At 46.0% G+C, this 22,537-nt stretch overlaps 1 protein-coding gene across 4 annotated transcripts in view; it reads right to left on the reverse strand.

The window, feature by feature from the left end:
• LOC121540337 (transducin-like enhancer protein 1) overlaps positions 1–22,537 on the reverse strand; it is a 45,030-nt gene that overhangs the window by 11,302 nt on the left and 11,191 nt on the right. The window contains exons 3-14 of one of the 4 annotated variants that reach the window (XM_041849138.1): positions 15,029–15,092; positions 13,951–13,995; positions 12,242–12,304; positions 8,969–9,010; positions 7,913–8,150; positions 7,602–7,663; positions 7,275–7,370; positions 7,091–7,135; positions 6,777–6,941; positions 4,231–4,360; positions 2,707–2,900; positions 746–825 (exon numbers count right to left, since the gene is read on the reverse strand). In XM_041849138.1, coding sequence (XP_041705072.1) covers positions 746–825; positions 2,707–2,900; positions 4,231–4,360; positions 6,777–6,941; positions 7,091–7,135; positions 7,275–7,370; positions 7,602–7,663; positions 7,913–8,150; positions 8,969–9,010; positions 12,242–12,304; positions 13,951–13,995; positions 15,029–15,092 — 1,224 coding nt within the window. Of the gene's footprint in view, positions 1–745; positions 826–2,706; positions 2,901–4,230; positions 4,361–6,776; positions 6,942–7,090; positions 7,136–7,274; positions 7,371–7,601; positions 7,664–7,912; positions 8,151–8,905; positions 9,011–12,241; positions 12,305–13,950; positions 13,996–15,028; positions 15,093–22,537 lie in introns of all 4 variants that reach the window. The other 3 variants (XM_041849135.1, XM_041849137.1, XM_041849134.1) reach the window with 3 other exon arrangements.

A 22,537-nucleotide genomic window follows, 5' to 3' on the forward strand; every position in this document is an offset into this window, starting at 1 on the left:
TGCAATTTTTTGGTTCTGAAACACAGATGAGATGTTTTTGAGACAATTTAGTGCAATACCGTAGGCCTATATTATAAATCAGATCAAATGGACAAAGATAGAAAATACAAATGGTAGCCTATTAAAATATATATTTTTTCCCATTCAGTTTCACACTCGCGACCCACCAAAACCATCTCACTTTGAGAACCACTGCGCTGCCTCGCCTGACCTGTGTTGATTAACAGTTAGCTGGTCCAATCAGAGGGCAGAGTTTGCGTAATCGATGCAGCAGCTACTGTCTCTGGCTGCGAGGAGAGTAATCCACAGAGACTCCGTGCCACAAAATGAGTGACAAAACCTGGCCAGAATTTCAAGTCATCAGTCTCAAGTCAAAGACGAGTCCCTAGTCTTGAGGCTCCAAGTCAAGTAATTTTATTTTCTATCAAATCGAGTCTCAAGTCTTCAAATTTGTGACTGGAGTCAGAATCGAGTCCAAGTCATGTTACTGGAGTCCACACCCCTGATTATTCCAACCTCATAATGTGAAAATATATATAAAAACACAGGAAAATCAAGTTTTTTGACTGGACTGTGCATTTAACAAGGCTGAAACTTGAGGTTACCCTCAAGACAATAAAAGCCTACAATAGCAACAAATGAGTATGAAGACATAACAGTAAAATTGTGCTGTGGTCAGAGAATAAGAGGGTGTGATGACCGTATAAGAGGCTGTGGTAGCAGAGGCAGAGAGAACAGTACTCACGGTTTCCCTGAGGCAGCGGACTGCAGGCTGGCGGGTAACCCTGGGACCCTCATGTGGGGGTGAGGAGACTCATAGCCCACCTGGAGTACAAGGACAAAGAATGTTAGCTCAGGCATCTGACAGAGCAGTCCCAGAAAGCCTTCTCAAAACCACAGTAGATTTCTACTGTTTTCCCACAGTGAATACTAAGTCCATACCATGAAGAGATATGACTGGTTTATGAGGTCATACAATTGGATTGTCAATAAAAGCCTACTCAGTGTGCAAGTGCATGTACACAGATACAGTTGAAGTCGGAAGTTTACATACACCTTAGCCAAATACATTTAAACTCAGTTTTTCACAATTGCTGACATTTAATCCTGGTAAAAAATCCCTGTCTTAGGTCAGTTAGGATCACCACTTTATTTTAAGAATGTGAAATGTCAGAATAATAGTAGAGAGAATGATTTATTTCAGCTTTTATTTCTTTCATCACATTCCCAGTGGGTCAGAAGTTTACATACACTCAATTAGTATTTGGTAGCATTGCCTTTAAAATTGTTTAACTTGGGTCAAACGTTTCGGGTATCCTTCCACAAGCTTCCCACAATAAGTTGGTTGAATTTTGGCCCATTCCTCCTGACAGAGCTGGTGTAACTGAGTCAGGTTTCTAGGCTTCCTTGCTCGCACACGCTTTTCCAGTTCTGCCCACACATTTTCTATAGGATTGAGGTCAGGGCTTTGTGATGGCCACTCCAATACCTTGATTTTGTTGTCCTTAAACCATTTTGCCACACCTTTGGAAGAATGCTTGGGGTCATTGTCCATTTGGAAGACCCATTTGCAACCAAGCTTTAACTTCCTGACTGATGTCTTGAGATGTTGCTTCAATATAATTTTCCTTCCTCATGATGCCATCTATTTTGTGAAGTGCACCAGTCCCTCCTGCAGCAAAGCACCCCCACAGCATGATGCTGCCACCCCCGTGCTTCACGGTTGGGATGGTGGTCTTCGGCTTGCAAGCTTCCCCTTTTTCCTCCAAACATAACGATGGTCATTATGGCCAAACAGTTCTATTTTAGTTTCATCAGACCAGAGGACATTTCTCCAAAAAGTACGATCTTTGTCCCAATGTGCAGTTGCAAACTGTAGTCTGTTTTTTTATGGCGGTTTTGGAGCAGTGGCTTCTTCCTTGCTGAGCGGCCTTTCAGGTTATGTCGATATAGGACTCGTTTTACTGTGGATATAGATCCTTTTGTACCCGTTTCCTCCAGCATCTTCACAAGGTCCTTTGCGGTTGTTCTGGGATTGATTTGCACTTTTCGCACCAAAGTACGTTCATCTCTAGGAGACAGAACGCGCCTCCTTCCTGAGAGGTATGACGGCTGCGTGGTCCCATGGTGTTTATACTTGCGTACTATTGTTTGTACAGATGAACGTGGCACCTTCAGGCGTTTGGAAATTGCTCCCAAGGATGAACCAGACTTGTGGAGGTCTACAATTTATTTTCTGAGGTCTTGGCTGATTTCTTTTGATTTTCCCATGATGTCAAGCAAAGAGGCACTGAGTTTGAAGGTAGGCCTTGAAATACATCCACAGGTACACCTCCAATTGACTCAAATGATGTCAATTAGCCTATCAGAAGCTTCTAAAGCCATTACATCATTTTCCAAGCTGTTTAAAGGCACAGTCAACTTAGTGTATGTAAACTTCTGACCCACTGGAATTGTGATACAGTGAATTATAAGTGAAATAATCTGTCTGTAAACAATTGTTGGAAAAATTACTTGTGTCATGCACAAAATAGATGTCCTAACCGACTTGCCAAAACTATAGTTTGTTAACAAGAAATTTGTGGAGTGGTTGAAAAACAAGTTTTAATCACTCCAACTTAAGTGTATGTAAACTTCTGACTTCAACTGTATATATTCCGCTTCCCTCTCTTTCCGTTTATCATCACTACCCCATCCCCCTCTCACCACTGGTGATCGTCCATATCCGGCTGCAGCGGCGGCGGCTGCAGAGCCGTTCATCTGGGGGGAGACCAGGTGAAGCCCCGCCCCATAGGCTGCTGCTGCCCCCGCCAGCTCCCCGTTCACCCCTGGAGGGGGCAGGCCAAACGCCCCGGGGGGGTACGCTCCCTGCACCGCCAGAGGATTCCTCAGACCCAGAGCTGATGGGGAGAGGAGAAAGGGGGCGGGAGGGAGAGAGAAGATAAGATTAAGAATCAGGGGCCTCCCGGTCTAAGGCCCTGCATCGCTGTGCTAGAGGCGTCACTACAGACCCGGGTTCAATCCTGGCCTGTATCACAACCGGCCGTGATCGGGAGTCCCATAGGGCGGCGCATAATTGGCCCAGCTTCATCCGGGTTAGTCTAGCGACTCCTTGTGGCTGGCCATGTGCCGGCAGGCTGTTGAACAGCGTTTCCTCCGACAAATTGGTGTGGCTGGCTTCCGGGTTAAGCGGGCGGGTGTTAAGAAGTGCGGTTTGGCAGGTCATGTTTTGGAGGATGAATGACTCGAGTTGCAGCGATGAGACAAGATCAAAATTGGGGAGGAAATTAAGATTCGATAATGCAGAAAGCGACAAAGCAAATTAACCTAGAAAGCTAGAATCCAACAGAGACCAGTAGCTGATGTTCACCTTAGAACTATGAATACAGAGATGGAGAGGAGGCACAAAGATAAGTTTGTATTGCTTTGTTCCAATAATCAACGACAAAAACAAATAAGTGTCAGTTTGGCTCAGTTGGTAGAGCATGGCGCTTGCAACGCCAGGGTTATGGGGGACCAGTACGAAAAAAGTTGATCAGGTTGAATTGATCCAGTTTAATTTTTCTATTCTCATTCTATTACCTATCTTGGGTCTATTAATTGTCTTGGGAAAGGCCATGATTACCATTCCAATTAGTGTGGCTGATAGAGTTAACACTGTTAGATAAGACAGAGGAGACCCTGTGTAAACAGCCAGCCTGGGAGCCAGCTCTGACCCTCTATGTAGGGTTCCACATCAAACAGGGTCAAACACATTGCTCTCTGCCACAGTAGCGAGAACATCACCAGAGCACTACTGCACTCTGCTGGCTGGTCTGCCACACAGCAGTATGGAGCTATGGGTGGAGCCACTTGACTACTGAATGGGAGGGGAGTTTGATGCATTGCAATAGACTGAAACAGCCTAATGATGAAAGAGTTCAGCGTCACAGTCCGTCACCTCTCTTAATCTCCCTGCTGAAAATCCACTTCTCTCACAATCACAGGCAGCAGCAGGCACATCAGTTAACCCACGTCAAGGGCAGTTTGTATAGCTCAGCTGGTTAGAACAGGGCTTACCATTTTGATTCATGCATGGACTCAAATACTGAATGTAGATGGAAACTGTAGGCTGCTTCAGATAAAATCATCTGATAATCAATGATCAAGGCTGGTATTGAAGGCACTTAAAAAACCTAGTGAAAACTGCAATACACATGTGATCCATGATGGTCTTGTGGTTGGTCTTACCCAGAGGGTCAATGCCAGGTTTGCCAGGGACGGGGCGGAACTGTGGGGGGGCACTGGGGCCGGGGGTGGAGGAGTCCTGGGAACCGTGGGGGGTGCCTGGCTTCATACCTGGGGTACTGGACTTCTCCCTCTGTGTGTGTGTGTGAGAGAGAGAGAGAGAGAGAGAGAGAGAGAGAGAGAGAGAGAGAGAGAGAGAGAGAGAGAGAGAGAGAGAGAGAGAGAGAGAGAGAGAGAGAGAGAGAGAGAGAGAGAGAGAGAGAGAGAGAGAGAGAGAGAGAGAGAGAGAGAGAGAGAGAGAGAGAGAGAGAGAGAGAGAGAGAGAGAGAGAGAGAGAGAGAGAGAGAGAGAGAGATGGAGAGAGATAGAGGGAGGTAGAGAGAGATGGGGGAGGAGGAGGGAGGTAGAGAGAGAGATGGGGAGAGGAGGTAGGTAGAGAGAGAGGTGGGGAGAGGAGGGAGGTAGAGAAAGATGGGGGAGAGGAGGAGGGAGGTAGAGCGAGAAGTGTGAAAGAGAACGAGAGAGAGTGTGAGAGGAGAGATAGTGTGATGTGAATGTGAGATATCCTTTCATCACACCACAGTTACCAGAGAGACACTAGGTGCTAATGCTGTGGAGTTACATGAAGGACACATGGAGAAACCATTTGGAATGGAATATTTAACAGATGGCTTCTGTATCACTGCTGTTCTATGTATCTAGGATCTATCTATTCTGAAGCGAGGTCATGTCAAAGTGTGGGTGTGTAGAAATGCAGTAATTCAGTAAGGCTAGGGTCACATGGGATGTGAGCATCCTTGACACAGAATGAGGCTGAATGGAAGGACCATCACTGGAACTAAGTATGTGGGCTGAGCATGCCTCACCATACATACAGTGAGGGAAAAAAGTATTTAATCCCCTGCTGATTTTGTAAATTTGCCCACTGACAAAGAAATGATCAGTCTATAATGTTAATGGTAGGTTTATTTGAACAGTGAGAGACAGAATAACAACAACAAAATCCAGAAAAACGCATGTCAAAAATGTTATAAATTGATTTGCATTTTAATGAGGGAAATAAGTATTTTACCCCCTCTCAATCAGAAAGATTTCTGGCTCCCAGGTGTCTTTTATACAGGTAACGAGCTGAGATTAGAGCACACTCTTAAAGGGAGTGCTCCTAATCTCAGTTTGTTACCTGTATAAAAGACACCTGTCCACAGAAGCAATCAATCAGATTCCAAACTCTACACCATGGCCAAGACCAAAGAGCTCTCCAAGGATGTCAGGGACAAGATTGTAGACCTACACAAGGCTGGAATGGCTCCAAGACCATCGCCAAGAAGCTTGGTGAGAAGATGACAACAGTTGGTGCGATTATTCGCAAATGGAAGAAACACAAAATAACTGTCAATCTCCCTCGGCCTGGGGCTCCATGCAAGATCTCACCTCGTGGAGTTGCAATGATCATGAGAACGGTGAGGAATCAGCCCAGAACTACATGGGAGGATCTTGTCAATGATCTCAAGGCAGCTGGGACCATAGTCACCAAGAAAACAATTGGTAACACACTACGCCGTGAAGGACTGAAATCCTGCAGCGCCCGCAAGGTCCCCCTGCTCAAGAAAGCACATATACAGGCCCGTCTGAAGTTTGCCAATGAACATCTGAATGATTCAGAGGAGAACTGGGTGAAAGTGTTGTGGTCAGATGAGACCAAATCGAGCTCTTTGGCATCAACTCAACTCGCCGTGTTTGGAGGAGGAGGAATGCTGCCTATGACCCCAAGAACACCATCCCCACCGTCAAACATGGAGGTGGAAACATTATGCTTGGTGTTTTTCTGCTAAGGGGACAGGACTTCACCGCATCAAAGGGACGAGGGACGGGGCCATGTACCGTCAAATATTGGGTGAGAACCTCCTTCCCTCAGCCAGGGCATTGAAAATGGGTCGTGGATGGGTATTCCAGCATGACAATGACCCAAAAACACACGGCCAAGGCAACAAAGGAGTGGCTCAAGAAGAAGCACATTAAGGTCCTGGAGTGGCCTAGCCAGTCTCCAGACCTTAATCCCATAGAAAATCTGTGGAGGGAGCTGAAGGTTCGAGTTGCCAAACGTCAGGCTCGAAACCTTAATGACTTGGAGAAGATCTGCAAAGAGGAGTGGGACAAAATCCCTCCTGAGATGTGTGCAAACCTGGTGGCCAACTACAAGAAACGTCTGACCTCTGTGATTACCACCAAGTACTAAGTCATGTTTTGCAGAGGGGTCAAATACTTATTTTCCTCATTAAAATGCAAATCAATTTATAACATTTTTGACATGTGTTTTTCTTTTTCTTTTTTGTTGTTATTCTGTCTCTCACTGTTCAAATAAACCTACCATTAAAAGTATAGACTGATCATGTCTTTGTCAGTGGGCAAACGTACAAAATCAGCAGGGGATCAAATACGTTTTTCCCCTCACTGTACAAGCACTCATCTGACCCTGAGCATAACTGTATGAAGCTGTGTGTGTGTGTGTCTCACAATAAAGGCATGTAATGGACTGATCCTGAGCATACCGGTGGCTCCCGGTCCTTGCTGCGGGAGGGGGAGGCTTGGCTGCTGGAGGAGGCCAGGGACGCGGGGCTGGCCTGGGGAGGGGCGTCTTTACGGGACGGGGGCAACTTGTCCAGGCCGTTTTCTCTGGACGAGTAGGAGTGGACACTGCGGGGGGACGAGGGGTCCTGGAGGGGGGACGAGGGGGCACAGAGATGGGTGGGGGGGTTAGTCTACCAGCCATGGCCCCACAGTGTTTCTCGCATCAATCTGAATCAGTCAATTATCAGAGTGATTTAGGGGATCTGAACCGAGATGCAAAGATAGGCCAACTCACCTCATCCACCACCAAATTATCATCACTCTTATCTGCGTCACTGCCCTGCAATCAGGATGTGGGGTATTAGTTAAAAAATGTGCACGACACACACACACACACACACACACACCTAATTACTGAATTAATGTGACACAAACACACACAATTGCTAATCAACTTCTCAGCGTGGCAGCATACTAACATAGTCTGTCATGAACTCCTTCTCATCTGCCCTCCTCTTCTTCCCGTTGCTGAGGTAGTCTGCTGAACGGCCCTTATCCCCGTTGGACATAGAGCTCTAAGGGAGGGAGGAGGAAGAGAGGAGAAGGCGATAATGAGGTGAGAGGAACTGTATAAACCATGTCAACTTCATAACCACCACGGCTAAATTTGATGGACAAATCACACATCATCGACTGGGGCTCAGTGTCCATGAGGGAGATAGAGCATCGATGTGAAGTGTAATATGGTGAACTGTACAATATTGCAGTGTACTTGGGTGTAGGGAACTTGGGTGTAGCGTTCTCACCGGTCCAGCCTCACGGTCTACGTCCATGATGGGCAGCATCGCCCCGCGTCCCCGCAGCCAGCCAAAACAGAGCAAACACAATACAACTTGACTATCACCATTCTCACACACATGGTCTTTTCATGAAATGTCTCTTTCTTTAGCATATCACTATGAATTTCACACATTATTAGCCCAACCCAACCAGCTCCAACAATCTAGCCAAGCCAAGACCAAACCCTACACATCTCATTCTTTTTCAGTCTAATCCATCCCTACCAGCCCCGTCCTTCTCTATCCTGTCCCCATCCTGTCCCCGTCCCAGCCCATACCTCTGTGGTGCTCTGCGGCGGCTGCAGCAGCGGCAGCCTCCAGGTGGGCCCTCTCGTGGCCCTCCTTGGCAGCCAGCTGGGCCCCCAGGGCCCCAGACAAAGCCAAGAGGCCAGACCCTCCGCCCAGCGCCAGGCCAGGGTGAGGGAGGCCCCCAGGATGGGGCCCCATTTGCATACTGTGCAGACCCTGCAGACCCTGGGCCACGTGCTGGGAGAGGTGCTGCGCCTGCAGCTGTTGCTGAAGGGAGGAGAGAAAAGGAGGGGGACAATGCAGGGGTTGAGTTGGTCTACTGGGTTAGTGGTGGACTGGATGGGGGCTGGACAGGGGCTGAAGGGAGAGAGGTATACAGAGAGAGGTGTGTCTCCAGTGATGGATGGCACCATGCATGGGCTCCTGCAAGATGGAGGGAGAGTGGAGGGGAGGAGAGTCTCCCTAGGAGAGAGAAGACTGCCACAAACTCAAGCCATGGAGTGCATGATTGTTAAAAAGATGTGATGTAAAAATGCCAAGAAAATCATAATCTCTCAAATAATTGTATTATTTTCAGTTAATTAAAATAATTGTATTTCTTCACATAACACTAAAATACATTGGGGGGGAGAACCTTTCTCAGACTGTAAAAATTGATGTGTCATTTGAAAGTCCTCTGGTTTGGTGAGGCCATTGAGTTGTCGCTTGGCACACAGCAGTGTCATTTTTCATCCCTCTTTCTCTTCTCCCTCTCCATTTCCTAGCAGACTCATCTCAGCCTGTTCCAGTCAAACCCGCACTAAGTGACCAATTTGTCTGTGTGTGTGTGTGTGTGTGTGTGTGTGTGTGTGTGTGTGTGTGTGTGTGTGTGTGTGTGTGTGTGTGTGTGTGTGTGTGCGTGCGTGCGTGCATGCGTGAATGTATGTGCCTGTGTGCATGCTGGGAGGAGGGGGAATTGGCTACCCACAGAGCACAAACAAAATAACCAAAATAGAGACGTATGAGAGGATGGAGGTACACACTGTATGAGGTAGAGGAGGGAGTCCACGTACCCCTATCGACGCATTTAACTCCCCCATAGTCACCTGCTTGGCGCGCTCCATGGCCTGGACCACCTGTTGTTGGTGCTGTGGGACAAGCCAAGGTAACAGTGAGATGGGGAGAGGGGAAACTTTAAGATAAATGTGTGCATTTTAACAAAATGCAAATACATTCAATAAAAATATATACAACTTCAAAGAGCACCATTACAGCATGTGGTATATATAGCAAGGGTTGGAAATGGTCCAGGGAACAGAACCGAAAACCAGAAAATAACTAAATTAATTTAGGAACAGAACCCGAGCCAAAAACGAAAGTGATCTATACTGTTCCGGAACAGCATGGGAACCGGTTAACACTAGAACCGCCATAGGCCAACGACCACCCACGTTTGGTTTTGTAAATAAAATACTGCCCCCCCAAAAAAGCTATGTCTTGCTCCTTCCCTGACTTCCTAAATATTTGTATTTTACACTGCTCATTTGTCAGAATTTTGAAATAAAAAACAAAAACGTATTTAGAGCCTTTTTTCCCCCCACACCTATTCCTAACTGTAGGACGTTGGTACCCAGCCAGGCGCTAATGCGTCTCCCTCTCCTCACTGAATGAATGACAAAATGGATGAATGGGCGATAACTGTGCACCTTACTTCACAATTGAATTTAAAGACCTAACTGAATGATGAGGAGGGTGAAGAGGTTGATTTAATTTAGAAAGACAATAGTGTAATGATGAGTTTGTTTTATGCCTATTTATCAGCAGCAAATAATTTGACCGCACGCCTTGCGGGTTGATACCATTCTCTTTTACATTTTACTTTGTAAAAATAAGCTGTTATGGGACTGTTTTATTTACTGTAACTCTATTACTAATTGAATTTATTGTAAGGGAAATGAAAACATGCTGTGTGTTGCAGCAGGCCTTTTGAATAATGCAAAACATATCCTTGACTCTATCCAGCAAAGCAAATGATACCTGACCTCTGAATGAATGACAAATGGATGGATGGGCGATACTTGTGCAAGTTACTTCACAATCAAATTTAAATTAGGCGTAATTGTATGACCGCATGGCTTGCAGGTTGATACCATTCTCTTTTACTTTGTAAAAAGGACCTGTTACAGGACTGTTTTATTTACTATAACTCTATTACTAATTAAATGTATTGTAAGGGAAACGAAAACATGCTGTGTGTTGCAGCAGGCCTTTAGAATAATGCAAAACATATCCTTGACTCTATCCAAGTTGATGAGTGGGAAACAAACGATGCCAGTCAGCTTCACAGCCGGCCCCTCGAAACTACACCTAAACTCATTTCACACATAATAAGAGTTAGTCTATAGACAAGATTACATTGACAATAATCTGATGAGTGACAATATTAGGCCTATGAGTTGTCAAATTGTACATGAAGAGATGGGTGCATCTTGTAATTGATAGATGAAGGGAAAGGAGCATCACTTTATCAAATCCTCCTTCAGAGTCACATGCAGGTAAAACATTGTGATTTCTATATAGTATCTGAAAGAGCATATTCTGCCGTTTCTATGACACTTACCTTTGTCAAATAACTCTCAAAATCCAAGAAGTGCAGCTCTTTTTCCAAGAATATCTGTGCTGTCCATGCATTCAGCACATGACCACTCATGCGGCAACATTGCTTTGGCTACTAAGCAAAAACTAGTAACATAAACGTAAAATTACAACATGCTATTCTGTCATCAATGGATGAATGGGTGATATAAACCAGTTGGAAACTGATAATGGTGCATGTGACTTCAGTTAAGTTTTGGTTAGCCAGTGATGTCGAAACCTAGTACTTGGCTCAATGGCTCTCCATTTCAGGGGAAAATAAAACCAGGCCAGCGGGTGAGCGACTGTCTTAGACTGCGGTTTTGAGACTCGTGGAGCTTTACATGGGCAAAGGCAGAAATGTGACCATGGACAACTTCTTCACATCAATTTCCCTGGCAGACAAGTTGATTGCAAAGAAGACTAGCCTGCTCAGAACAGTGAAAACGCGGGAGCTGCCCCACTCTCCGCAATACAACATACCAGCGGAGCTGTACTCCACATCAGTGATGGAGAGAGAGTGGTAAAGCAACACTCACGGTGTAGATGTAAAATAAATAAGAGTGTTTGCACAATGCATCCTCAGCACAATGCATCCCACTGGATCTAGCATGTGAGCTTTGTGAGAACCACATGAACGTCAAGAAAGAAGCTACAGCCGCCAACCAGGCCGCCAAGCAGGCCGCCAAGGCAGCAGGTCCTGCACTCCCTCTTCCCCAAGCACCACAGCTCCCACTCGGGAAAAATAAAACACAATGTCAAGTCGGCAGGTGCACACGAAACAAGGCCCATGAAAACTGTGTACTTCAAGGCAAGCTTCCTCGATCCTCTTTCCTCACTCTCAAAATGTCAGTTGCATCTCGCGCCCTACACTGTGACTGGCAGCACAGTGTGTGTAGTTGTCTTTCATTATGATTAAACCATGCTGTTACGGCAAAATACAATTTGCTCTCAAGGACTTTCCTATACAGATTAAATCGTTCACCCGCGCCACAGTAGTCTGCTCTATCCGCACTGATTGGTGAAGTCATTTAAATGACAAGCTAAATGTAAGAAAGTGTATATTTCATAGGTTTCAAAAGGAACAAAAAAGGAATGATATAAGCCAGTACTTTTTTTTGGTTCGAACCGGTTGAGAACATTATTTTGCTGGTCGGAACAAAAAATATTATAGTTCTGTTCAGAATGAAATGATTGGAAAATAATTTTGGTTCCAAATGTTTAGGAGGACCAAGTCTTGAATGAATAACTTTTTTACTTTGAAGCTAGTGCTAAGTGATTAACCGAAATGTTTCTGTTTTTTAACAACTTATTGACCGACAACGGTTTAATTATTTGAATTCCATTTTGTTCGTTTTTTTTCTGTCATAAAAGTATGCCTTATTTACTTTGAAGAACTACTAAAATAGTGATTTTGTCAGACAGCATATAGAGATTAGATGATGACTTGGAATGAAATAATTATTTTATTAAAAGTAATGTGAATAAATGATGGTTAATAAGTGATAAGCAGTAAATGGGCAGTCACTACCATCATGGGACTTGTATTAATGTTTTTACTCTGTGTTACAGCATTTGTTTTAATGTGTGTGCCTGCTCCCTAGCGGTATGTCTGAATGTTATACTGTGAGTTCTTGGTTACTAGGAGCATGCATGTGCACGCCAGAGTCTGTGGGTGGATGTCAGAGAGATACTGAATGTGTTACTGATGTGTTAATATGCATGACCGTGTGTGTGTGTCTCACCTCCTGTGACAGGAAAGGGATGAGCTGGGCACAGATCACATTCAGGCGCTTGGCGATCTCCGTCTGCAGAAAGAGAGGGGGAGAGTGTGTGTGAGGGAGGACACTATGTGTTTGTGTGTGCTCATCAAAGCAACACACACACCCCCAAACCTGAGCAGGTCTGGCTGCAAGGGCCAGTGTGGTAAATATTTCAGCACCTCACATCTGGTCCATGCAAATCCAAACACTGCCAGGGAGCCCGGCTAAAATATTCATGGCCAGCATCTGTGTGTGCATGCCTACCTGCTGGGGGTCAGTGGGCTTAGCCATGGGCGTTTGCCTCTCTGATCCACACAGCTCTCCCCATCTCCCTTCCTACCTCCCTTCATTCATTTAGCGGTGGCCCCCAACAAGCCGGTTAAGGCCAGTAATGATATGAATGCAGAGATCATGATGACAACATCATTATGACTGGGGGTCATTAGTCTTGCTGACAGCAAGGCTCTGCTGTACCGTTTCCCTCTCTCCTCTCGCTCCGGCCGGCCAGCCAGCCACACACCATTCTCTACTAAGTGATTTATTGATGCTGTGGTGAACTCCCACCCACATCCTCCTTCACACTCTTCTTCCTCTCCCCCTCGTCTTCTCCCCCCCTTACCTCCACCTCTTCCCTCTATTGTGCAGACAGGCAGCGCCCACCCTTCAGCACTCTCCTCCATAAATCCATCAGCGCCCTCCCCAGGGAAACACAATGATTTCTTGTTGGAGAATGCCAACTACTAAATGTCATCTTCAGGAGAGAGGGAGCCAGGGAGATTGGAGAGAAGGGCAGGGTGGTGGGAGAACAAGAGAGAGAGCAAGGGAAAGAGGATAAAGAGGGGAGAACAAAATGGGAGAGGGAAATGAACAGAAGAGGAGGAGGAGGGGGGAGGGGGGAGGAGGCGGGGGAGGCTCTTGTGCGTTTGAGGAAATGACAGCCAATGAGGCAGGATGCATGAGGAGGAGAAGGGAGAGCTAGAGGGAGAGCTAGAAAGAGAGCGAGAAGGAAGGAAGGAAGGAAGGAAGGAAGGAAGGAAGGAAGGAAGGAAGGAAGGAAGGAAGGAAGGAAGGAAGGAAGGAAGGAAGGAAGGAAGGAGGGTGATTGGTGTGGCTTGTCAAAATCAGAGCGATTGAGATGGTGAAACGAAGGGAGAGAGCAGACGCTCTGAAGGCAGTGACCTGATTTAAAGGGAAATTCGGTATGGACTGTATACCTGCAGGAGAGAGGGAGGAAAAGAAACAGAGAGGGGCAGAGAAGGAGAGAGAGAGTATGAGAAAGAGAAGGGGATAGAGACAGAAGAGTATAGAGAGATAGTTATAGAGAAGGGGGGGGGGTATGAGGGAGAGAGAGAGACATAGGAGGAGGTTATAAAGAGGGATCGAGGGAGGAGGAGGGTAAAGTCAGCAGCAGTAATAGAGAGGATATTTGAGGAGACAAAAGAGGATGTTCCGGCTGCTTTAGGAAGGAAGGGCACATCTATCCTCTTCTCTTGTCTGTCTAGAAATAAGAATTCTGTTTGCAGATCCTATTAATGCAGCAGCAGCACAGTGCCATGGGTCCATCAAGTGCGGATTAGCATTTTGTGCTGGAGGCCAGTTCACAAGCATACATTACTCCTCTAGACCCAGGCTGACTAGAAAGGGAGGGAGGGAGAGGGGGAGAGATGACAATGGAAGGGGGTTGTACTTACCTGTTTGTGCATTTCAATATTAAGGCCGTAGGACATCTCGTAATACTGTAAAAATGAGACGTAAATTGATGGTTAAACATTTGCATATATGTAGATCTACAAAAAATACATATTTCAAGGCTAGATGAGTGGACGAGTCGTTTTGGTTCTGTTTCATTTAGTTTGTGCCCTCAGCTCCAAGCTATGCCAACCTGGCATATGAGCCCAGAGATGGTATGTGTCAATCACTCAGTTCAGAACAAGGATGGAAAATCATCATCGGGCAGAGCTCAAATCATTTTAAAAACAGACATCTCTTATGTGACATTCTAACATGTCATTTTCAACAGGGTTGGTTGAGGAGTAAGTAGTGAGTGGTTTGTCAGCTAGGTGGAAGAAATAAAGAGATGGAAGCTCAGAGCTTTTAAGGGAGCAGGGCCGGACTATTTCCCCCTATATTCTACAGAAAGGTGTGGGTGTGTGTGTGTGTGTGTGTGTGTGTGTGTGTGTGTGTGTGTGTGTGTGAGAGAGAGACACAGCTGGCTGTTTGTTCTGCCGCTGTGCCAAGATTCAGAGCTGTTGCTAGGCGACTTGCAGACTCCAAAATTCTGAGCCCAAAAAAAGAAGAGAGAAATGGGTAGAGCGCCGGGGCCTTTTGCAACAGTGGGGCCTGGCACCACACAGTCAGCTGTGGTTAGGGCGCTCTCTGATCACCGCCTCGGTCTGAACACCGCCTGCTCTAAGGGAATGTGGAGGATTACCCATATCTGGGCTGGAGACAACACACACACAAGTCAATACGTGTGCATGCATGTGTGGTCCATGTGGTTTCCAGTGGGTGTGATGTTTAATCCCTTGCCAGATGCTGGCATCAGTGGTGTAGTGTAGTCAACAGACAGACAGACAGACAGACCACTGGCTGTGTGTAACCCGAGACAGAGATGTCTTGTCTGCCTGCCTGCCTTTCTGCTCTGTCTGGGGAAACAACACAATACATCTAAACTCTTCTCCTGTAGACAAGAATCATCAGCATGGTGTTTGCTACAACACCCAAGGTTGTGGATGGAGTGTGCGTTGTCTGTGTGTTTGAGGGTCTCACCATAACATAGTGTCTCTGGATCTCAGTCTTCTCGGTGGCCAGTTTCTCACACTCCATCTTCAGGCTTTAAGGAAGAGGAAGTTAGATTTATAACTATATAATAATACACACCCTGTTCAAATGTTTTCATACAATATAATTCAAAAAGTTTCTACACCCCCACAAAGACACACACACACGTCCACGTTTAGTAGGCATTGCAGACACCTGCAATGTGTCATTATCGCTTCAGAACACACCAGGAATAGTTGAGCTCACACTTAGCGCTTGCCTCCCAGCCAGAACAGAACAGACCAGCCATGGCTGCAGTCTCTCCTAGGACCAAGGTGTCATTGAAGGGCAGGGACACGCCTCTACCTCCATCCATCTATCCTCCCTTCATTTGTCCGCCTCCCCCTTCTAATTGCCCTCGGTCTGTCCCCTCCCTCTCAATATTTATCAGTCCCCTCCTCCTGCTCTTCTTCCCTCCATTTGTTCGTTTGTCCCTCTGTCAGACCCCTCCTCTCTCAATCATTCTGTCTTTGCCAAGTCACCCTGCTGTGACCATGACCCACCATGGGACCCCAGGAATCCTCAGCCAAGCACGCACACAGCACTCCTTTAAGGAACTAGCCAACACCTCCCCTCCCCTGTGTCCTCTATAATACACACACACGCTCTCACACACACACACACACGCTCTCACACACACACACGCTCTCACACACACACACACACACACACCTCCCGTGTCCTCTATAACACACATCCTCCATCCTCCCCAGCCCAGGGTTGTATTTCACCCCGGCGGGCACGCTGCCGACTTGTTTGCGTGTAGCAGATTTATGCGGGGGAGAGCAGCGAGGGCCTGGGAAATTAGAATATGATTAATACTGCAACATTACCAAGCTACAACAGGTAATAACAGCACATCCGCTCCCCTTCAGAAGGCCCGCGCTGCCACCCATAATTGACTCATTTATCACCGCCAGGGAGGAGACGGGAGGAGGAGGAGATTGAGGGATGGGTGAGGGCGGGTGAGAGCTTGGGGGATTAAATTCATTCCCCTAATAGATTTTATTACAGTGGACTAGCCTCCCTGCAGAAGTCACCCATGGCAGGGTTTCTGAGAAGTGACGATTCTATCCGTATCCGTTCACCTAGACAAGGGCCAGGCTGGGCATTTCCGAGGGTGACTTTCCTCAAGTTGTGTGGATGGAAACGCATGCTAACACCGGCGACATATACGAACACCGATCCTGGGATTAGGACAATAACTGTTCTCAGATCAGGGTGATTATAATTTTTTCATAATGTTTAATGGATCTCCAGCATGTAATTAAAGTATAGGAAACAGTTGAGCTGAGTGAATTGGAGAGCCCGTACTGAGGTTCCAGAGGACTCTGGGGAGGGAGGGGGTCAGATCAGATGAGGGGTGCAGGAGAGATGGATTCTCATACGGCCAGGTTATCAAGAGTTCAGAAGACTGGTTCTGTATTCAATGCCTTGACAGACTGGCATGTGGTATCCAGACGGGGATTCAGTGGGAAAGTGCATTCATTGAGGCCAATGTTGAATTAAATCCCAAAGGTCACAGACAACATACACCCTTCATTAGTAATGTCTGACCTTCATATCAGCCCATCTATACCATACAACAGCAGAGGAATATACCGCACATATACAGGCAAATATATTCATAGATTTATATTGTGAATTCAGTGCAGACGATAGGATCACATTCAAAAAGCAATGGCACAATTCTCTCCTAATGTGTATGTGGGGGAATCTCATTTTGTGTGTGCGACTGTGCGTATGTGTGTTTCTCCATGTCATTAAGTGACCGCAAGAGCATAAAGGGAGGGAGAAGTAGAGTGAGGAAGGGGTGGGGGAGGGAGTATTTCATGTAGAAATGATTGCCTATAATAATTTGTCCTTGGCTCAGCAGCATTCAGACAGAGGGGAGAGAGAGCGAGCGAGAGAGAGTGTGTGTGTGTATAGAGGGAGGGAGTGTATAGAAAGAAGGCGAGAGTGGATGGTGTGTGGGTATATGTCGATTGAGAGAGAAAGATTGTTCCGTTCCAAACAGAACCCCTATTTTTTTTCGTTCCGTGCCAGTGTTCCGACCAGCATAATAAAGTTCTGAACCGGTTCGAACCCCCCAAAAAAGTAATGGTTCATATAGTTCCTTTTCGTTCATTTTTTAACCTGTGAAATCAACATTGTTTAGCTCATGAATTTACCCTACCAATTAGCACAGATAGAGCAGCTTGCTATGGAATGGGTAAGGTAGTTGTTTACATGTTTAATTGCAGTTAAGTGCAGGCACGAGATGCGACTGAAATTTCACAGGTGAGTAGAGGGGAGTGAAAATAACTTCTCTGAATTACAGAATGATATACTAGATATTAGGAATATCTTTGGAACGAGAAATAACATAATTAACCAGTTCTCAAGATTTGAAAAGAATGGTTCTGTTCCGGAACACTAGAGATCCCTTTTGTTCCCAGTTCTGGTTCTGTTCCTCAAATGTTTTTGTTATTTTCGGGTTTGTTCCCTAAACCGGTTCCAACCCCTGGTAGAGATAGTAGAAAGAGAGAGAGTGAAAGTAAGAGAGAAACAGAGAGAGAGAGAGAGAGAGATAGAGTCTGCTACGTGTCAGCATGCTCTGCTCTCCCCATCTCTCCTCACGTGACAGCAGATAAGGTGATAATCGGAATGCTCTACAAAACTGCAGCCTGCCAGCACTCAGACAGCTCTGTCAGCAGAGAACCATTACCCCAAGCACACACAACCAGACCTACACTAACACACACAATCACACAGAGGCATGTTTGTGCACTGTAGTGCCCACACACTCCCTCACACGCGCACACACACACACACACACACACACACACACACTATACCTCAATCAAAACAAACGTGGTCTCATTAAAATACCATAGTGTAACAAACGTGGTCTCATTAAAATAACATAGTGTATTGCAGAGTACATTGTATGGTTCCACTGTGTGTCAGAGCTATAGCAGCAGGTGACTAATGACTATGCTAAACCTCTGCTGCCACCTCTCCTACCCACACACCTGCCTGGAGTTCATTAGGGCACGCAATGGAACATTTCAAAACGTCTTGCAAAATAAGATTAAAATGAGCGATTCTTATTGGACGAGTCAAGGTCGTCTTCTTCACTTTGTTCCCAATGAGCGCGTCAAGGCTTGGACACAAACACCCCACTGACAGCTAGAGGGAAAATAATATACACGACAGATGCATGCGTGTAACATGAAGTTCAGTGCAAAGTCTTATGAATACCGTACGGTGTGGAGTAGGACAGGCGCGCCCGGGGAAGGCAGGCTGATGGATGGTTGTTAGTATTGTCGTGCTCGGGGTACATTAAGGCCATTTACCCCCCTCCAGGTGTGTAGATGTTCATTTTACATCTAATTAACTATTAATGAGCTTTTCCTCTTTGCAGTAGCAGCACACCCCCCTCTTTCAAACAAACACACACACACACACACACACCAGCGGCTCACTCAGTGTAGCCTTTCAAGGGTGTGGGCACACACATGCAGAGCCCTCCCTGCTCTCTGTACTAACTAGCATGTATGAGTTTACTGTAAAGACAGTGTGTGTGAGTTTACTGTAAAGACAGTGTGTGTGAGTTTACTGTAAAGACAGTGTGTGTGAGTTTACTGTAAAGACAGTGTGTATGAGTTTACTGTAAAGACAGTGTGTGTGAGTTTACTGTAAAGACAGTGTGTGTGAGTTTACTGTAAAGACAGTGTGTGTGAGTTTACTGTAAATACAGTGTGTATGAGTTTACTGTAAAGACAGTGTGTGTGAGTTTACTGTAAAGACAGTGTGTGTGAGTTTACTGTAAAGACAGTGTGTGTGAGTTTACTGTAAAGACAGTGTGTATGAGTTTGCTGTAAAGACAGTGTGTGTGAGTTTACTGTAAAGACAGTGTGTGTGAGTTTACTGTAAAGACAGTGTGTATGAGTTTACTGTAAAGACAGTGTGTGTGAGTTTACTGTAAAGACAGTGTGTGTGCACACGTGAGACTAGTTTACTGTAGACAGACTGTCCTTTCATGAGTACATGCTCAGACCCACCCTGCTCACTTAAGCACCAACCAGTAACCACCACCAAACACATGCTCAGTCACACACACTCCCATAAAGACAGGCTCTGCCACACACAACTCTGAGACTGACATAAACCCAATGTTCCATCCGCCCAAGCTCTCACACACACAGTCCTGGTATCAAAACAGTGTGATAGTGCCAGAGCAGTGGAGAGAAGTGGGTACTCTGTTCTCTGAGTGGCAGCATGTTAACAGTATGAGAGCCTCTCCTTCACTCTAGATCTCCATACACAACAACATCAACACACTATGTTAGATGTGGGCCGACACCGACCTTCATATGGAAACTGTGTTTCTATGTCACACACTCCCCAGTCACCACAGACCCTTGGGGGGGGTTACTGTAATGAGAGCCCCATGTCAACAGCTCCCTCCAGTCTGCTGATTAGAGGTTGTTTAAAAGACCAGCTGCAGAACACACACACAACTAACTTGGCAGGCACAAACAAGTATATTTTATGCAGTACAAGTGACCCACACATCTAGCTAGGTTTAATGAATCTCTTCCTCTTCTATGGGATCCACTTACTGTATCTTGTATCACACACACAGAACAAGCAGGTCACACACACACACACACACACACACACAGAGAGAGAGAGAAAGACACACACAAACACCAGGAAAGACACACACAGCCCATTACTCCTAATCCCTTTACCTCGGTCTCTTTCCTGCCTCCTAATCCATCTAAGCAACAGCGATCAGGCTCCAGCCACCATCAATAGAGCCAAAATACTAACCTAAACCCTGCTATTTCTAACCCAGGTCTGAGTGTGAGGCTGCATTCAGCTTGTCGGTCTCTGTCCGCTGTGGTGTGTGCGTGCCGTGTGCCATGTGTTTTACCTAGAGTAAGTCTGATTAGTCTGTCAGTAATAGGTGTGTATGCTCATGAGATCCTCTGTGGCGAGAGACCTGCAGCTTACCTGTCTGTCTGCTGAGGGATGCTAAGCAGGTCACCCCTAATCCAATAGACTGGTGTCTGTCCTAAACATGCTTTGCATAACACTTTGCATAACACTATGTGTTATGCAAAGTGTTATGCAATGCTATGTATAGAATGCTATAGTAGAATCTGTCACAGAATGCAATTTATAGTTGAAAGATTGTGTTAATCCAGCAAGCTTGTTTCTTGCCAATTCATATTTAGTTTTTATTAATGCACAGACTTTTGCCCCTACCTACATGTACATATTACCTCAATTACGTCTACTACCTCGTACCCCTGCATATTGACTCGGTACCGGTACTCCTTGTATATAGTTTTGTTACTGTCATGTTATTGTGTTACCATCTCCTTTTTTGCAAATTCTTTGTACTTTTTGACTCTGCATTGTTGGGAAAGGGCTTGTGAGTACGCATTTCACAGTAAAGTCTACACCTGTTGTATTCGGTGCACGTGACAAATACAATTTGGTTCGATTTGCTTCAGATGTTTTATGACCTGAAGTGCAACATTGTGTAGGTCGGCCAATGAAGACCCACACACCTGTCTGTACGGTCACATGGTCTCAAATCACATACACATTTTTAAGGCATTGCATAAGTAGAAGCTTGTGACTGATAAAGTCTATAAAATCCATGGGTCTAGCAGGTGAAAGCCTGATAGAATGGGATCAGGGAGAGTAGGAGTACGGGGTCGAGCTGCCTGACCAGGCCAGTGTTCTGGCTCAGACTGTTGTTGCACTGTGGTGCGATACTGACTTCCACATCCCCACTGCAAAAGGATTCCCTTATAGTAAAATCCTTATACCATTTGTCATTAATATATATGCAAACGCCTCCCCCTAGTGACTTTGGTGATAATGGGATCTCTGTCTCTTCTAATTGTGGTTCCAAAGCCTTTATTTTAAATTCATTGCCATCATGAATGTCTTTTAGCCAGGTTTTGATGACATAGTAGACAACTCTCTCTGTATTCATTGAGGTATCTGACATTGGCAGCAAGGTCATCATGATGCTTTGACAGGGAAGGTATGTTAGTTAGGAGGATAGCTGGGAGAGGTGGGTGGTTGTTTCTGGCTCTGACGGGCTGCCTGACTCCGCCCTTCTTACCTCGTTTGCGTTTTGGTTTCTCTTTTAATATAATCCGGTATGTCTGGAAAATACTCCCTCTCCCCACAGTGTCCTCACAGTGTCCTCACAGTGTGCCTTAGCAGGAGTAGCTTGTCCCTGTTGTAGCGGAGCACATCTCCGTTCCCCAGGGAGCTCCAGCGCACACCTGTCGGTAAACCTCCAGGTGAGCCCGACAGTACGCATTTTATAAGGAAGAAGCATGTTGCGATTGCCAGTCTCCTGTTTCTGAACATATATTTATTTATTTTATTTTATTTTATTTGCTGGTGATCACGTCTGTACAATTATAATCCACAAAGGGGCATGGGAATTATCCACATTAGGGTATCAAATAGAACAAGAAAGGGAACCAACAAAGAAAAATGCTGGCTTGTTTGAGAGAAACGAGTCACCACCGTGCAGCGCCACCGGAAGGTATATCTCGAATCAGCCAGGCCTGTTTGAACGCTGGCCCCCTGTTTGTACAGGGAGCCTTTGAGCCGGTTCCTGGGAGCTGGGTGGAGGGAGAGGGGGCCATACAATAGGAGTTAGCCAGGGGAGAGGGTGGAATAGCTGATTCTGGCTGGTCGAATCAAAGCGGGGGACCGTGTGAAGGTGTGCCAAGAGAACAGAGAGAGGCAGAGCAGGCTGAGGCTGGGAGGCAGGCTGGGACGACACTGACAGCTAGAGTCCCACAGTCAAAGCCAGTCAGGCCAGCTACATTCTTACACATTAACCACACAGATACAGAGACATACAGGAAGACACACACACACACATCATAACACACAGACACACGTTGAGAGACACACATACACGTTTGCGTATTGTTGTGGAGTCTCAATCTTCTGAAACTCCTTCCCCCAACAACAGAGCGCCAACCCACCCCCAATGCCCAGTAGCCTACAGAAGGAAAACTCTCTCAAAGCCTTGAAACCCATTAAAAAATGACTCATCTACGGTTAACGATATCCAGAAGATGCATGTCCCAGTTCATCTACAAAGAAAGCCTGTGAGCCTCCATCCATTGTTGTGGTTTTCCCTCGTTTCCTTTCCGTGGCCCGTTTCTCCAATGTACTTTGCTGTATCTCTCTCACCTCTCCTCTCATTCCTCTTCCTCCCCCTCAGTACAAGCTAAGGCTGGGTCCTGTGGGCGTTCTAGAACAGATATAGTATATAACCAACCCACTCCTGCTTCTGGTCATGGAAGCCTAATAAGATGTTAAGCAGCTCTCCAAACACTTGTGGCCCCTGTGAGCTACATAAGCTGTAAACTAGCACATAAACAAACACGCACACACAGAGAGAGAGAGAGAGAGAGAGAA

This window comes from Coregonus clupeaformis, unplaced genomic scaffold, assembly GCF_020615455.1.
Source record: "Coregonus clupeaformis isolate EN_2021a unplaced genomic scaffold, ASM2061545v1 scaf0068, whole genome shotgun sequence".
In the NCBI taxonomy this organism is placed as follows: domain Eukaryota; kingdom Metazoa; phylum Chordata; class Actinopteri; order Salmoniformes; family Salmonidae; genus Coregonus; species Coregonus clupeaformis.